Raw genomic sequence first — 18189 nt, forward strand, 5'->3', positions numbered from 1 at the left:
AAGCCAGAAGTGGTATTGTGGCTCAAGTGGTAAAGTGCTAGCCTTGAACAAAAGAAGACCAGGGACAGTGCCCAGGCCCTGAGCTCAAGCCCCAGGACTGGCAAAGACTAAATAAGAAAATAAAAAATGAGGGCTGGGAAGGTGGCTCAGTGGTAGAGCGCTTGCCTTGCATGCATGAGGCCCTGGGTTCAATTCCTCAGCACCACATAAGCAGAAAAAGCCAGAAGTGGCTCTGTGGCTCAAGTGGTAGAGCACTAGCCTTGAGCTGAAGAGCTGATGGACAGCGCCCAGGCCCAGAGTTCAGCCCCCAGGACTGACAAAAAAGAAAGAAAAAAGAAAAGAGAAACATGAGCTACTCCTGAGTCCATAGCTACAGTATGTAGTGCCAAGACTCCGGCCATCTGGCTTTTTCCTTCCCCAAATTCTGATTCCTATCTATCTCCAGGAAATCCACACTATTAAAAATAAAACTAAACAGCTCAGACCCGCCCATAAGAATAACCCACTCTGAGACTCTTTCACTCACTCATTCAGCTATCCACCCATCCTAAGTAGATTTATGGAGCAACTATGACAAACACTGTGATGTTCATCGATGAACTAGAATCAGAGCACAACTAACCACACACTGCAATAAACTCAGGAACAGCCTGCTGAGCGACTGAATCCAAAAGACTTTCTGCATTCTCCAACTGTGATCAACACTTTCGTTCCATCTTCTGCCTTAGATTTGAAAAATTCTATTCCTAGTATTTCTTGGTGCCTTCCTTTCAGTCATTTACATAATGAAAGATACTAAGATGGTCTTTATTCCATGTTTATTGAGCAGCTACTATGGAGTCAAGTTGCGTGCTGGGTGCTGGGGACGGGATGATGGAGAAATCCAGTCTTCCCAAGGAGGAGCTCTGAGCTGGCTGTGGAGCATTGGCAGGAAGCAGGCATCAGGATGCTGTATGACAAAAGCTAGGAAAGACATAAACCTCAGATGCTGGGGGAGAATGGCAAGAGGTGGGAACAAATTAAAAAGGGAAACTCCTAGAAAGTCTTGGAGCCTCTTAGAGGGGAGCTGAATGTGAGGGAAAAGTGGCTATGAAGCAGCCTGAGTTTTAGACATGGAAAGTGGCGTGTGCACAGGCACTTCCTGGTGGCCAGATGGAAGTGGGATGACTTTGAGAAATGGAAAGAAAACCAGAATGGCTGGCCTCCTGTGTAGCTGTTAGAAGGCAGAGGTGCTGAGGAAGGAGGATGGCCCACATGGTACAGGCTTTGGAAGCACTGCACATGAAAACCTGGAGGCAGGCACTAAAAGCACAGAGCCTCACCTCTATGCTCATAGCTGTAATCCCAGCTACTTCAGGAGGCTGAGAGCAGAGGATTCTGGTTCAAAGCCAACCTTGGCAGGGAAGTCCTTGAGACTCTTACCACTAACTAGCCAGTAAAAAGCTACAAGTTGTGACTCAAGTGGTAGAGAGCCAGCCTTGAGTGAAAAATCTAAGGGACAGTGCACAGGCCCTGAGTTCAAGGTCCCCTCCCTGCCCCCACCCCCCACACTAGATAAGCCAGGCTTTAGAAAGATCATCTGGTGCTCTATGGAGGCTGGAAGGAGGCAGGGAGGCCAGTAGGGAGGCCACAGAGACAGTGAATAGTGTGAAACAGATGCTACCCCACTGTTTAGAACCCTAGAATCCAATTCCTCCTCACTTCCATCCTTAGGAGGAGAGGAGAGACAGGGCTCAACACCAGCAAAGACTTCTGTCTAGATGCCCCCAAGGGGGCCATGGTTCAGGGATCTCAAAAGCACAGAAAGGGGGTGAAGCACCATCTCCCCAAGTATTCCTTATGAACTCCAGTGCCACCTCAACTGAGAGGTGGTTCAGCAGCTATTCACAGGGGGAAGGCTCTCCAACAGGGAACGGAAGCTCAGCCACCAACTCCATGGCCACTGGCAGAGGCAGGGATGGGGCCCTGCCAGGGGCTGCTCTCCTAATGGGTGTGTGGGATCGGCAAAATAAATGTCCCTACCACACGACAAACTCAGCAAGGGACTTGAGGATGTAGTGGGAAGAGAGGAGACAGAAAAAGATGAAAATAACCTCCAATCCCAGTGAGCTTTCTGAACAAGACTCTTTCAATGGCTCTAACCTTTATTTGTATCTCTCTTCCTACCAGAAGGGTAAAGAGAAGCCTGTTCAAGGGCTTAAAAACTAACCATATCTTTGATCCAGAGATTTTATATCTCAGACTTCATTCCCCCACTAAAAGAGATGTCCACCAGTGTTATTGACAATAGTGAAGAGTCTGAACTTCCCAAGAAAGGTTCAATAAATTGAGTGCCTTTGACACCAAGTACTCTGAAGTTATTAAAAGTAATGTTCTTAAAAGAATATTTCAGGATTGGTGACATGTTCTCATTGTAGTAAGGGAAAAAAAAAGTATAGGAATAAATTAGTGTTATGATCCCAATTCAAAAACTGTTATGTAAGCCAGGCGCTGGTGGCTCACACCTGTAATCCTAGCTACTCAGAAGGCTGAGATCTAAGGATTATGGTTCAAAGCCAGCCTGGGCAGCAAAGTCTGTGAGACTCTTATCTCCAATAAACCACCAGAAAATCAGAAGTGGTGCTGTGGCTCAAGTGGTAGAGGGCTTGCCTTGAGCTGAAGAGCTGAGGGGCAGTGCCCAGCCCAGAGTTCAAGCCCTACGACTGACAAAAAACAAAAAAAGAACAAAAAAACTGTTATGTGAGGGTAGGGTGCAGTTGCTCACAGCTATAAAACCAACTACTTGGTAGGCAGAGTTCAGGATTGTGATTTGGAGCAAGCCTAGGGAAAAAAAAAGTAAGACCTCCAATAAGCCTGGGGTGGTGGTGTGTGCCTGTGGTTCTAGCTATATAGAAAGCAGAAGTAGAAAAAGAGAGGTTCGAGCTGGCCCTGAACAAATACATAAAAACTCGACTTGAAAAACAAAAATAAAAAGAACAAGGCATGGCTTAAGCCTTGAGTTAAAAAACTTGGATATGCTTTAAAGCCTAGCTTAAAATATATACATGTATGGAGCAGATTTATAGACATGAAAGGCAGCGAGATACAGCAAACTCAGTCATAGGTGCTAGCAAAAGTTTTGGCTTGACCATTAAGAAAATATTTCCTCAGTTGCACTAATCTCCTTAAAGTATTTTAGATGTTTGAAATATTTCATGATGAACACATTTGTGTAGGTGTGTGTGTGTGTGTGTGTGTGTGTGTGTGTGTGCGCACGCACGCACCAGTGCTAGGGCTTGATCTCAGGGCCTTGGGTGCTGTCCCTTAACTTTTTTCTACTTAAGACTGGTGCTCTATCACTTGAGTCACATCTCCACTTCCAGCTTTTTGGTAGTTAATTGGAGAGAAGAGTTTCATGGACTTTCCTGCTCAGGCTATCTCTGAACTGTAATCCTCAGATCTCAGCCTCTTGAATAGCTAACATTACAGGTAAGAGCCACCAGTGCCTGGCAATTCACATAATGTAAAGGAGTGTGGGCAATGCCTAGAAGGAAATATATCAAAATGCAGCACCTGTTTTGAGGTAGGCTTGCCTAAATTTTTCACAAAGAATACACACATGCACATATCTGTATCTATTGTGTATGTATTTACATTCATTTTTCCCTTTGGGAATATTTAGTATTGGTTTTGAATGCTCATCCCAGATCTGATTTGCTTCTTTTTTGAGTGTTGTTGTTTGTTTACATTTACTTTATTGTTATTATAGACGTGATGTACACAGGGGTTACATTTACATGAATCAAGTAATGAGTGCTTGCCCATTTTACAGAGTCATCATTCCCTCATTTCTAAATCCCTCTCTCCCATCTCCACACATGAGTTGTATAGTTCATTTTCATCAGTGTCCAGTACACTCCACGGCTGCACTTTTTCACCCTTTTTCCTCGAGATCTGGCCCTCTCCCCACCCTCCTGAAGATATACATGTGAATACATTACATAGAAGGTAAAAAAGACAGAATCATTAGAAAAAGAAAAACATTAATCAAAATTAAACTAGAAAAATAAAAATAATGTTTTGCCCTAAGCTAAGCCCTCATCCCTTCACTGGGGCTCTTCCACCAAGATCTTTTCTGGGGCCTTATTCAGCTCCTCACCCTGACATCTCTCACCAGTTAGATTTCAACTAGAACAGTGCTGTGTGGGCAGCCATCTCTCTACAACCATCCCACTCAGATTCTCTGACGTGAGGAGAGAGCTGTAGGCGGCTGCTGGGATCTTCTGCAAAGTGTTCTCAAAACGTGTGCTGCCTTTTTTATTTTTATTTTTCTGGAATAGTCTGTGTTCTATTCTAACCGGAAGCTGGGGGCTCAGCCAAGTGCTAGGGAAAAAATAGAGACCAATTATTTCATCAACGAGAGTGTACTCAACAGTGCACATCCATGTTATCAAATGCTAGAGTTGAGGGGCGGGGGGAGGGAGGGCAGGTCTCTGGGGCTGTGTCAGCACTGAGTGGGCCTTTCTAGGGTCCTCTGTCAGGAACTCTTACAATGGGGGGCTGGAGGGTCTTGCCTGGGGTTAACAAATGTCTTGGAATCACATAGGAATCTTTTTTCCTCCACAAAGGCAAGGCTTGGTGGGCCTCATCTTACCTCAAACTCATGAACTTCCTTTTTCAGCCTCCAGAGTGCTGGGATTACAAGTGTACATCACCATGTCCATATTAGCACTTTTGTGTTGTGTGTGTGTATGTGTGTGTGTGTGTGTGTGCGTGCGTGCACGTGCCAGTACTGAGGCTTGACGGTAGAGCCTTGCGCTTTTGCTCTACATTTTTGCTCACAGCTGGAGCTATACTACTTGAGCCATGCCTCTAGTGGGTCATTTTACTGATTACTTGGAAATAAAGTTTTGAGGACTTCTCTGCCCAGGCAGGCTTTGAAATGCAATCCTCAGATCTCAGCCTCCTGAATAGCTAGGATTATAGCGGTGAGCCACTGGTGTCAGACTGACTGACTTTTTAATGAGAGCGAGACTTCACCATGTTACCATTTCCTTCCTTTTATAGTAGAAATACATTTCTTTAAAAAGATACATGTTAGAAGAGCACACTATTAAAAAGAAAAGAAATTGAGCAGTATTTACCAAGAAACCACTGGGCACATAGCATTGGGCAGGGAGTGCAATGGAAACCTGGTCATCATCCCTCAAAGACCCCTGTCTCTGTTTAGCAATTTCTTGTACAAACCTCACATCTGGTAGTTATCTTTCCACTTCTTAAAGGAAGTCAAAACCGAGAGTTACCAACATCACTTTCCTAAGTCCCCACATCTTCCAGCATGACTCACCCATGGAAACCCATCTTTTTTCTCCTGGATACTTTCTACTACACATAGAAAGAGACTCAAAACAACTCTGTGTGTGTGCATGCATGCACACATGCCTGCCAGTGCTGCAGTTTGAATTCAGGACCTCATGTTCTTCCTTAGCTTTTTCACTCAAGGCTGATGGCTCTACCACTTATGCCACACCTCTACTTCTGGCTTTTTGCTGGTTAACTGTAGAGAAGAGTGTCATGGGCCTTTTTTGCTAGCTTCAAACCAAGATTCTCAAGAGTTCAGCTTCTGAGTAGCTAGAATTATTATGAGCCACCCGGGCCATAACAACTTGTAAACCACTTGTAGGGTACAGTAGTACATGCCTGTAGGACCAGCTACTCAGGAGACGCCTTGGAGCTGGAGGATGGTTTGGGCAACAGTAGGAAACAGCATGACTAAACAACTATAACAAAGCACCAAGACTTAGTAATGCTTTTGATTAAGGCTAGGATTATGACCTTCCAGGAACCAACCTACAAAGACCATTTGTTCAATTAAGATAATCAATTTCCTGGGCTCAGATATTTATTTAATCATTGTCACATTTATAGCAAAACATCTCGTTTGTGCCACATGCTCTACCATCTCCATATGACTCTAAGCCTCTGTGGGATCTGCAGAGCCTCAGCTTCATATCCTTACAACAGCTTCCTTATAACTGGTACAATATAACATAACATAACATAATGCAATGTAACAATTATTATATCCATAGGTGACAATAGATGCAGAAAACAGCCCAGGTTCTGTAAATGTATTGCCAGGAGTCAGGAAACAAAAATGCCAAGCAACTCAGAAATGAGTTTCTCTACAGCTGAATCTCTTTTTTTTTTTAAATTTAATTTAATTTAATTTGTGAACATACTGTACAGAGGAGTTACAGTTACATGGGCAGGATAATGCGTACATTTCTTACCAAGCATTGCAGCCTCCTCCTTTGTTTATCCTTCACATCCCTTCCCAGCCTCCCCCCTCCCCCCCTAATCCCAATCCTTCTCCTTCCCCCCCCCCCCCCCCAGCTGAATCTCTTAAGCATAGCCTTGTGGTGATAATGAGGTAGATTTCTCTGCTAGAAAAGTCTCATTACTAGCCAGGCACTGGTGGGTCAAGCCTATAATCCTAGCTACTTAGAAGGCTGTAATCTGAGGACTGCATCTGTTCAAAGCCAGCCTGAGCAGAAAAGTCTCTAAGATTCTTATTTTCCATTAACTACCAAAAAAGGTAGAAGTGGAGCTGTGGCTCAAGTAGTAGAGCTCTAGCCTTGAGCACAAAAAAAGCCCAAGGACAGTGCCTAGGCCCTGAGTTTGACCCCTAGGCTTGGCAGAGAGGGGTGGGGGGGAGGGAAAGTCTCATTATTGGGACACAACATGACACATGAGAAAGGAAAACAGTCTAGAGCCACATAAGGAAGGTCACTATCTAGAAACTTTGTTATCTGAGACTTAAGTTACCTTGTAAAGAAGGAAAGGTCTTTAAGGCCAAGACAAAAGTCAAACTAACGCTCAAAATAACAGTGAGCAATTCTTTCACAACAAAGGGTTCAGTGGTTCTTTGATTTAACAAGGCATCCAGAAACACATTTTCCTGAAAAATAAACCCCTATATGCAGGTGCAGAAAACATGTGATCTTAGATCACATGGATTAAAGTCCTGCTTCTCTGTGTTTCTACTTCCTCGTTTGCAAAATGACAGGATTGAAATATATGATGGCTGAGGGATTTTTTAAATCCTGAAAGTCTTCAAATTCTAAAGTACATTTCTCACAAGATTAAAACTATCCAAACACACAGAAAAAGCTTATTGCTGATGAGGGGAGTTTCTTAGATTCACCTCTTAATATTAGGTCTGCCAGGGAGAATAGCCCCTCTTCACTTCCTCTTCACCAGCCTGAAACCAGTAATCACCTGAATGTCAATCATCAGACTGTGAGTCAGCAGAGGATCCCAGGCTCTGAGGTCACTTCCTCATTTGCTGAGGTCATTTCCTCAACCATCCTGGTCATGCCTCTCTTTAGACAATGAGAGGTTCCCCTGGCTCTGAGATCACTTGCAAATCCACGGGGGATCCTGCATCCACTGTGGTCCCGCCTCCCGACTTCCCTATATAATCCCGCTCAACATGAGTCTCCTCCTGTTTATCTCTTTTTCCTTCCCTCTTTCTTTTTGTGCCTCCATCTTATGCAGGCCAGCCGTTTGCTCTTCCCCCAATAAACTTTCTGCTTGAACCATGTGGTGGGTTTCCTCTTGGCGAACCTTATAAATAAAATCTCTAATAAGTAAAACCTAGAAAAGCATCATTCTTTTGTCCTGTTACCATAGCAATCTAGAAAATTGGTCCAACACCATCAATCTGACAGTCCAAAGACTAGAACAGAAACACCATTATAGGTGAGATAAAGATGCTCAAGTATGGCAGTTAGATACCAGCTTAGCCCTACTCTATCCCAGCTGTTTGTATCAGAGAAAACTGCACTAATTAAAAGTAGCTAAAAGGCTGGGTGCTGGTGTTTTACTCCTGTACTAGCTACTCAGGAGGTTGAGGATCATGGTTCAAAACCATCCTGGGCAGGAAAAATCCATGAGACTCTTTTTTTTTTGTTTGTTTGTTTTTTGCCGGTCATGGGGCCTGAACTCTGGGTCTGGGCACTGTCCCTCAGCTCTTCAGCTCAAGGCTAGTGCTCTACCACTGGAGCCACAGCGCCACTTCCGGTTTTTTCTGTTTATGTGGTGCTGAGGAATTGAACCCAGGGCCTCATGCTTGCAAGGCATGCACTCTACTGCTGAGCCACCTTCCCAGCCCCTCCACGAGACTCTTATCTTCAAATAAGCCAGAAAACCAGAAGTGGAGCTGTAGCTCAAAGTGGTAGAGCAATAGCCTTGGGCAAAAACACCTAGGGACAGGCCCAGGCTCCAAGTTCAAACCCTGAAACAGACAAAAGAAAAAAAAAAGGTAAAGGATCATTGCTTATTCCAATGCACATATATGTCCTCATCACATTAGTTAATGTTGAGTTTCAGATTTTCACAATGGTTTTAGAAGACCAGATCCCTACTTTTTTAACAAGTGGAGGAGAAACTGGAATACAGAGAGAAGGGGACTAGGCCCAAGTTACATTGTTAGTTATAGGTAAAGTCAAGACCAGAACTTAGGTTTCGTTTTTTGGTGGTACTGGGATTTTGAACTCAGGACCATGAGCTTGTCATACCTCCAGGGCTTTTTGCTTTAAATATTTTTCATATAAGGTCTTCTATTTTGCTTGTACAATCCTCTAAATAGCTGAGCTACTACTCTTGGTCCTTAAGAATTTTTCTTGTTGTTCCCACCCCCACCCCCTCATGGTGGGATCTGAACTCAGGGCCTTACTCCTCCATTGTTAAGTCTTAATTCTTATGAGCCTTCTTATCTGCTAACCCTAGCTTTCATGGTCTGTGCAGAAGAAATATTAAAGCGTAAGGTTAGATGGACCCATGGTGGCTGACGGTTAAATTCAAGGAAGTGGGAAGCAGAGGAACCTAAGGAGGACTCAAATTCCTAGCCCAGCCTAACCCTGGATGAGAGAAGCTTCAGAGTAGCCTCAGTGAGGAGATGGAGAGGCCAGGACAGGAAGTTGCTGAGAGGAAGTGAGTCTAAAGACCAGACTCCTTGGATGCTTTTCCCCTAACATCACCAGTATCCAACTCACTGGAGTCTCTTTGGCAAACTTCTGCTTTTAACCAAAACACAACCAAGCTAATGTCTGATAAGTGCCTAATGAGTACCAAGAAATAGAATGTCCTTGGTATTTTCACTTTTACTGTTTTATTTAACACACAACATTTTTGTGCTGGTACTAGGATTGAACTCAGAGCCTGGACACTGTCCCATTGCTTTTAGCTCAAGGCTGGCACTCTACCACTTGAGCCATAACTCCATTGGTGGTAAATTGGAGATAAGAGCCTGTCTAATGGACTTTCCTGCTTAGGGTGCCTTTGAACTGTGATCCTCAGATCTCAACCTCCTATTAGATTACAGGCATAAGCCATCAGTATTCACCCAACTCAGAACAATTTTTAAAAAACTAGTAAGAACTTATTTTAGTATAACAGTTAAAATGAGAAGAAAAGAGAAACATTTCTTTTCTTTTCTTATTTTTCTGGACATGGGGCTGAACTGTGGGCCTGGGCGCTGTCCCTCAGCTCTTCAACTCAAGGCTAGAGCTCTACCACTTGAGCCACAGTGCCACTTCCAGCTTTTTCTGCTTATGTGGTGCTGAGTAATCGAACCCAGGGCCTCATGCATGCAAGGCAAGCACTTTGCCACTGAGCCACCTTCCCAGCCCAAGGGAAACATTTCCTAAGCAGGAAATTTCAGTTAAGTCTCTCCTACAGGTTTGTTTTGTTTTGTTTTTTTGTCGGTTGTGGGGCTTGAACTCTGGGCCTGGTACTGTCACTCAGCTCTTCAGCTCAAGGCTAGCACTCTATCACTTGAGCAACAGCACCACTTCCGCCTTTTTCTGCTTATGTGGTGCTGAGGAATTAAACCCAGGGCTTCATGCATGCGAGGCAAGCACTCTACCACTGAGCCACCTTCCCAGCCCATCTCCCACAGTTTTTTAATGAAGTCTTTTTATCCTATTTTTCCAAATAAGGAAATTTGAACTATAAAAGAAAACTCCATTTAAACTAAGATCTATTGCTAGGGCATGGCTAAACAATAGAATGCTTGCTTAGCAAGGGCAAAGTCCTGAGTTCAAATCCTAGTAACCTCAACTAAGATCTATTGATTCCAAAGCCACTACTCATTCTACCGTGCTTCTGGAGTCTTCTCTAGCCAAGCTGTCTGGCTGCTTGAGTTGGGTCAAGCCACTCAACATCCCTCAGAGAGGGCAAACACCTGTTCCATCTTCTTGAATCTGCTTCTAAAACAGCACAGTGAGATTGCTCTAGATTCTGCCCAGAAGCACTACGTTTATATATAATTCACTTATGAGAAAAATGACATCCATGACAAACAACTTGGTTTGCAAATTGAAGTCAGCTGTGTAACTTCAGCAAAATGAAAAAAAAAAAAAACAACTCAGATTACATCTTCCATAATCAGATCCTAGAAGTAGACAGCATAGTACAAACATCACTGAGAAAAGAGTGGCCATCTCATGAGCAGGGTTGAGGCTGGAGGTAGAAGGAACCAACTTACACTTATGTCCAGACTGCAAAGGCTGACAGCATCTTCATCCTGGGCACTCTGCTTCCGCTTCCGCTGCAAAACAAGAAAACAAAGCTCAAATGTAAACGGAGTTGTGGCTTGCATGGAAGAAAGCAAACAAGCAGTCAAATAGCATATACAATCCTTGTCATGTCCACCTTTAAGAAAGAGAACTGTTCTGGGCGTTGGGGGGGAGGGGAGGATGGGAGGGGATGGGAAGGGGAAACAAAGGAGGAGGCAACAATGCTTGATAAGAAATGTACTCGTTATCTTGCCCATGTAATTGTAACCCCTCTGTACGGTATTTTCACAATAAAAAATAAAAGTAAAAAGGGGCTGGAAGGTGGCTCAGTGGTAGAGTGCTTGCCTTGCATGCTTGAGGCCCTGGGTTCGATTCCTCAGCACCACATAAGCAAAAAGAAAAAGGCCGGAAGTGGTGCTGTGGCTCAAGTGGTAGAGCGCTAGCCTTGAGCTGAAGAGCTGAGGACAGCGCCCAGGCCCAGAGTTCAGGCCCCACGACCGGACCCAAAAACAAAATTAAAAAAAAAAAAAAATAAAAATAAAAAAAAATAAAAGTAAAAAAAAGAAAGAGAACTGTTCTAAGAATAATCGGAAACTACTAAGCTCTAGGACAATTGGTTTGTATTATGATTCATATTTCTGATGCTATAGTCTCTTTTTGCATTTCCTTTTTTTCTTTTTCTTAAAAAAATAGCTAATATCTCCCTTTAACATTTAAAAACTTAGAACCAGAGTCAGAATTCAACTAGCTTGGAAGGACAGATTAAAATGGCAAGAATATCTCATTTTCTTTGGAGATACAGGTATTCCATTTTCAGAGCTGCTTTTTACTTGGAAGTCTGAATTAATTCGAAAGCTCACCCAGAATCTTGGTACAATCACAGGACAACAATGCTGCGGAGGAGAGGAGAAACTTAAGTACCTTCTCATTAGATAGCCATAAAATAGACAGAGGGACTAATGGAACAGAAGACCAAGAACATAAACCCTCACTTCAGCCATCTGAGTTTTGACAAAAGAGTAAAACAAACAAACAAACAAACAAACAAAATTGAGAAAAATACAGCCTCTTCTCCAACAGTGCTAGGAAAATTACATGTAGGAGACTGGGACTAGACTCATATCTATTATACTATAAAAAATAACTCAAAGCCAAGCACTGGTAGCTCACGCCTGTAATCCTAGCTACTCAGGAGGCTGAGATCTGAGAATCTGGGTTCAAAGTCAGCCCCGGGCAGGAAAGTCTGTGAGACCAGAAAAGCAGAAATGGCACTGTGGCTCGAGTGTTAGAGTGCTCACCTTGAGCTGAAGAGCTAAGGGACAGCACCCAGGCCCAGAGTTCAAGCCCCACAACCGACCAGAAAAACAAACAAACAAACAAACAAACAAAAACCTCAAAACAGATCAATAATGATCTTAATATAAGACCGGAATTATTAAAAAGTACCATAAAAAATGTAGGGAAACACTTGAAGGTATATGCAACAGCAAATTATTTTCTAAGTAGATTCCAGGTGGCCAGGAAATAAGAAGAAAAATAACACTTTGAAGGAACAAATAATACTACAGTTAATAAATGGGCAAACAAATTGAACAATTCAGAGAAGTAAAAGTCACTAATAAACACATGACAAATGTCTAACATTCTTAATTTTAAAGGAAATGCAACTAAATTATCTTAGGATTTTATCTTACCCTAGTCAGAGTGAGATATAATCATCAAGAAAATAACAATTGTTGGAGAGAATGTGAGGGTGAAGGGACCCTCATGAGCTGCTAGTGAAAATATAAACTAGTGTAACCACTATGGAGGTTCATCAAAAACAATACCACCATATTTTTCTTGGGTCTATATCCAAAGGAGTATAAATCACCATACAAGAAAGATAGCTGCAAACCCATGTTTATTGTGGCACTACTCACAATCCCCACGCTGTAGAATCAGCCTAGAAACCTTTCAACCAACGAATGGATAAAGAAAATATGGTACATTTATATGTAATTGAGTATGAGCAATAAAGAATGAAATTATGTGGGGAATTGTAGGAAAATGATTTGGCTCAAAAAGCCACACATGGCATATTTTTGTTCATATTCTGAATCTAGACCTAAAAAGATGACAAGACATGAGTATAAAAGCGAGATTGTCTAGGGAGGGAGAAGAATAATTCTGGAAGGTAAAGAACATTGAAGTCCATCCTCTTTATATAATAAAGTACTAAGAAATCCACCAATAATTGGGGAGAGGGTAGGAAATGATAGAGAGGTGAATTTCTTCAAAGTATGCTTTATGTATATATGGAATTATCTCAATATATCTCCCTTGTAGTATCAATATATGGTAATTTTGGAAAAACAAATGGAAAAAAGCTGCTGGAATTCAGAAAAATCATTATTAACTAAAGATAGTTATTTTTTGCAGAGTTGGGGGGGGAAGCTAGAATTTGAACTCAGAGCCTCATATTTGCTAGGGCAAGCACTCTACCACTTCAGCCACGTCCCTAGCCCTGTTTGTTTTTAGTTATTTTCGGATAGGATCTAGCATCTTTATCTGGGGCTGGCCTCAAATTGTGATCCTCCTACTTATGCCTTTTGAGTAGCAAGGACCACAGGTATATCACATATGTCTGGTTTGTTGGTTTGAGATGAGGGTTGTACTAACTTTTGGCCAGGCTGGACTCAAACCTCCTGACTAGATAGGATTACAAGTATAAGCATCCACTCCTGATCCTCTATAGATGATTATGTTTAAAATAAATTTATAAATTTATGACCAGGGAACCCAGCCAAATTAGGTGGAAAAAATACTTTCTGGGCTGGGAAGGTGGCTCAGTGGTAGAGTGCTTGCCTTGCATGCATGAAGCCCTGGGTTCGATTCCTCAGCACCACATAAGCAGAAAAAGCCAGAAGTGGTGCTGTGGCTCAAGTGGTAGAGTGCTAGCCTTGAGCTGAAGAGCTGAGGGACAGTGCCCAGGCCCAGAGTTCAGGCCCCACGACCGGACCTCAAAAAAAAAAAAAAAAACAACTTTCCACCTGTATTTTTTAAATTTCATGTATAAACCACAAGAAACCTTATCAAAGATATGTTCACCTCTCCTCTCTATCCTCAGCTAAACCACTCAAGTAAGTCTTCTCCCCTCCCCTCCGCTCCCCTTCCCTTCTCTTCCCTTGTTTTTTTGGAGCTGGTACTGGTGATTGAACTCAGGGCTTTTCATTCTTTCTCATTTTTCACACTCAAGGCTGGTGCTCTATCATTTGAGCTGCATCTCCACTTCCGGCTTTTTGTGAGTTAATTGGAAGTAAGAGTCTCATGGAGTTTTCTACCTAGGCTGGCTTTGAAGCATGATCTCAGCCTCCTAGAGTAGCTAGAATTACAGATATAAGCCACTAGCACCCAGTGGCAAGTAGTAAATGATTTGCTAAGTCTACTGATGCTACTTGGAAGAAAGCTGCCAAAAGACCAGAGCTGCTGGCATGAAGGTTCAGGATTAACCAGAGAAATGTGGAGTCTTTCTTTATCCCCCCAGGAACTCTCCTCTCCTGCTGCCTCTTCTATCAAAACTCTGGGCTTGAACCAAATCAGGGATTAGAAAGGAACTGTTCTGTTTACATCAATCCCACAAAGGTTTGTTGACCATCCTCTGTGGGCCAGATACTATGTTTGCTCCCAGGAATGCACAGGTCAGCAACTCCCATTCATGAAGGACAGACAGACAAATACAATGAACAGCAAAGCAAGATCCACACATCTGAGGGACAGTCGCTTTACTTCACTGAGTCAGCGTTTTTCAATGCCAAGACCAAGGCAAGGGCAGAGGTGGAATCAGCTTCTACTCTCTGAGAGATAGGATTAAACATGGTAGTGCATATTATACACAGAGAGGAGTCCCTGGCACACCAGAGGTGCTCAGACTGAAGGCTGGAGGGCTCTGGGAGCATTGTGATGGAGGTCTTCCTGGAGGAAGAGGCACCTGACTAGGCCTGAAGTATCAATAACTTTGTCAGCGGAAGATTGGAAGTGGTCTGCGGTTCTTTTCATCAAGCCAGCAACTAGCTATATCAAATCACGAGGAAAAGCATGTGGAGCCTGCCCTCATAGGGTAGTAGAGTTCTAGATCCTGTGTGTTCTTTTCCATGGAAGCAGTGTGAGGGAATGATGTAGAGATGCTGGTGCCCTAAGCTGTCCCTAGGGAAGCTGTCCCCAGATCTGTGGTAACAAGCAGGCCAAGGGGTAGCTCCAAGCACCTCCTCCACTGGGGCCTTGTGTGGAGCTGCGAGATGAGCCAGGCTCCCTGGCCACATCTGAGGATGTGCTATCTGTGCAGGTGTTCCTGCCCAGTTATCATCCCGGGACTACTAACGCAGCATTGTAGTGTCAGGGAAACCAGTTTGCTGGCTTATATTTACTTGTTTTTGTTTTCTGGGTGTTTTGTTTGTTTTTAAAGAGAGGGTCTTAGGCTGGCCTTGAAGGCCAGAGTTTACATGATCCTCCAGCTTCAGCATCCCAAATACTTCCAGCATACTTGTTTTTGTTTTGTTTTTTGTTATTTTTCTTTTGTGCCAGCACGGGGGCTTGAACTCAGGGTCTTGTACTCTTGTTGGCTTTTTTGCTCAAGTTTAGCACTCTACGACTTGAGCTTTACTTCACTTCTGGCTTTTTGCTGTTGAACTGGAAATATGAGTCTCATGAAGGAGACAGACTGCCCAGACTGACTTCAAGCCAATCATATCTCAGCCTCCTGAGTAGCTAGGATTACAGATGTGAGCTACTGGCGCTCATTTCAGCTTATGTGTTGACTGACTCTGACGCTTTCCTTGGTGTCACTCAGTTCTGAACTCTGGACCTTTTTCTTGCTAAGTGGGAAGTCAATCACTCAAGCTGCACTTCCAGTCCCTTTTGCACTGGTTATGTTAAAGATGAGGGTCTTGCTTTTATGCCTGGGGTAAGTCTGGGCTGTGATTCTCTTACTCATGTTTCCTCAAATCTCTAACAGGCTTGCACCAACATGCCCTGCTACTCGTTGAGATTTAATATGGTTAACTTCTTTTTGTCAGTCTGGCCTCAGACCACAATCCTCTGATTTCTACCTCTCAAGGAGCTAGGATTACAGACTTGAGCCACTGGCCACAGTAGTCATGGTGACATTTTTGAAGCAAGAATGTATAACAAGTGATATAGTTCCCATTGTGCAGGCTAATAAATGGAGGTCACTAGAAATAAGCAATTCATTCATTAGTTACATGGATACAGTGTAACAACAATGTAATTCTGAGTTCAGCATTCTAAACCCTTCACATACACTGTTTAAAGCATGTGTGGCAAGAGTTCATATCTTACTTGCCACCTGGAATGTCTGGTAGCACCTGCCTGGAGCACCATATTGAGGAGGATTATAGAATACAGCAGATGGGTGAATGCTATGCTCAGCCACTTGCCCTCAGGTTGGGGGAGAGAATTGCTGTGGGGGAAGTCCTGATGCCTGTAGTGACCCAAGTCCTTCCTGACTTCAGCCTCTGTGGTTTGAGACATTATAGTGCCATACCTGGAGCCGGGAAGAATGTGACATCCTTAGGTGTTACCTGCATAGTAGATGCCTAGCAGTCTAGCCCACTGTGTGTGTGTGTGTGTGTGTGTGTGTGTGTGTGTGTGTGTGTGTGTGTGTGTCTATACAGTGTCTAGAACAAGGCCTGGTGCATAGTAGGTGCCTAAAAACCTGGCAGCTCCTATCACATATGACAAAGCAATCAATACACAGATGTTTGCTATTACTTGATATTGTTAGATTATGGAGCTTATGGTTTTATAGTTCCACTTCTAGGGATCAAGTCTTTGTCAATTGTACATACTCACTAAGCAGTCATCCAGCAGAGGACTCTCATCTCCACGGGCATGATCCCTCTCCAGAGCTCAACAGTAAGGTCAGAGCCCCCAACCCAGCCTGCCAGATACTTCCACATTCCTCAGTGTCAAGTCTACAAGACAAATGTTCTCTAGTGGCCTTTTAATTATGCTACCACCAGTTAATCCAGGACAGAATAATCTTCTTAAGAAACCCACAAACTTTACAAAATAAAACTGCCTGGATTATGAGGGTGAATTTTTTTTCTTGTCATTTTTTTCATTACAATAGGATGGTGGTTTAACCCAGCTAGCAAAAAGAAAGTGAAGTATAAATCTGAGCTAGAAGCAAAAAAAAAAAACTCACAAAAGATTACTTAATTACTGTTCATTAACTCTATGTTTCCTGAGCACTTTTTGTACATGGGATATGGGATATCATGGTGTATGAGCCAGACATATTTTACACATAAAAACCAGAAGTAAAAAGAAAACAAAGAGCTGGGTGTGGTAAGGCATGCCTGTAGTCCCAGCACATAGGAGTGGAGGTAGCATAATCATAGTCCAGGCAAAGTTAACAGGAGCCTCTACCTGAAAAAAAAAATAGAAGCAAATAGAGAGATTATAGCTCAAGGTACAGAGCCTGACTAGCAAGTACAAGGTTCTGAGTTCAATCCTCAGTATCACCGGAAGGAAGGAAGGAAGGAAGGAAGGAAGGAAGGAAGGAAGGAAGGAAGGAAGGAAGGAAGGAAGGAAGGAAGGAAGGAAGGAGGGAAGGAAAGAAAATAATCAAATTGTGGTCTCTGTTCTGCATGAGTCAGATACAGTGCTGAGACAGAGACAGATGAAACACTATACAGAACCAGAAAAAGATGCTTTCATAGTTCATGTCCTGGTTATTTGGATTGACTTTTCCATGAGATGTAAGCCCAGGAAGGCAGGACATGGTCTGCCAGAGTTCTAGAGCCTCATACTGCACCTACTTGCTACAAGGCCAAGCTTCTCCTAAAGTATTATTCCTTGATTTTTAATTTAAAACATTTTTTGTGTGGTTGATGCCTTTGACTCCCTTTGGGAAACGTCCTCTTCATCAGTCACCCAAGTCCTGAGCACTCAGGTGGCCAGAGCAAAGGGCTGAGATGTGAACGTACTCCACATACTCCACTGCCAGGCAGCTCATGAGCCCTCAACAAGACCACACAGGGTGCCTGACTTCCACAGGCATAGCAGGCCAGACCTAGGAAAGAACTTTCTCCCTCACTGGAGAGCTGGGCTCATGCCACTAGTACCAGAATAGCTCAGGGAAGAAATCACCATTGGACATAAGCCACATAGCCATGGACATAAACTGCTCAGAAAGCAGAAGTATCGTGGCCACAATACTCATTTTATACCTCAACAAAGGGATCAATACTCATAGTGAAGACTGATGGTAAGGGCAGGGATTTTTTGTTTTTGTTTTTGAGTGGGGGATACTGGGGCTTGAGCTCACTAGCACTCTACCACTTGAGCCACAGCTCCCCTTCTGGCTTTTTGCTGGTTAACTGAAGAGCTTCATAGACTGTCCTGCCTGAGCTGGCTTTGAACTGCTATCCTCAGGTATCAGATACTAGCCTCTTGAGTAGCTAAGATTACAGGCATGAGCTACCAGTGCCTGAGCAATGGCAGTTTTTGTCTACCAAACATTCAGCATGTGTTTCTCACAAAGCTAAATTCTGGTAAGGAGAACCTCACCCGATCATTGTAGCACAGACCACCAGACAGGAATTGGCACTATTTTCATTCTAGA

The 18189-nt window shown here is 43.3% G+C and overlaps 1 protein-coding gene across 2 annotated transcripts in view; it reads right to left on the minus strand.

Annotated features, from left to right (window-relative positions):
• Nucleotides 1-18189, minus strand: part of Arhgef3 (Rho guanine nucleotide exchange factor 3) — a 353091-nt gene that overhangs the window by 152954 nt on the left and 181948 nt on the right. For both annotated transcript variants that reach the window (XM_042679973.1, XM_042679974.1), the window contains one exon: nt 10532-10594. In XM_042679973.1, the coding sequence (XP_042535907.1) occupies nt 10532-10594 (63 nt within the window). The remainder of the gene's footprint in view (nt 1-10531; nt 10595-18189) is intronic.

Source organism: Dipodomys spectabilis, unplaced genomic scaffold, assembly GCF_019054845.1.
Source record: "Dipodomys spectabilis isolate Male_0828 unplaced genomic scaffold, ASM1905484v1 ptg000054l, whole genome shotgun sequence".
NCBI lineage: Eukaryota > Metazoa > Chordata > Mammalia > Rodentia > Heteromyidae > Dipodomys > Dipodomys spectabilis.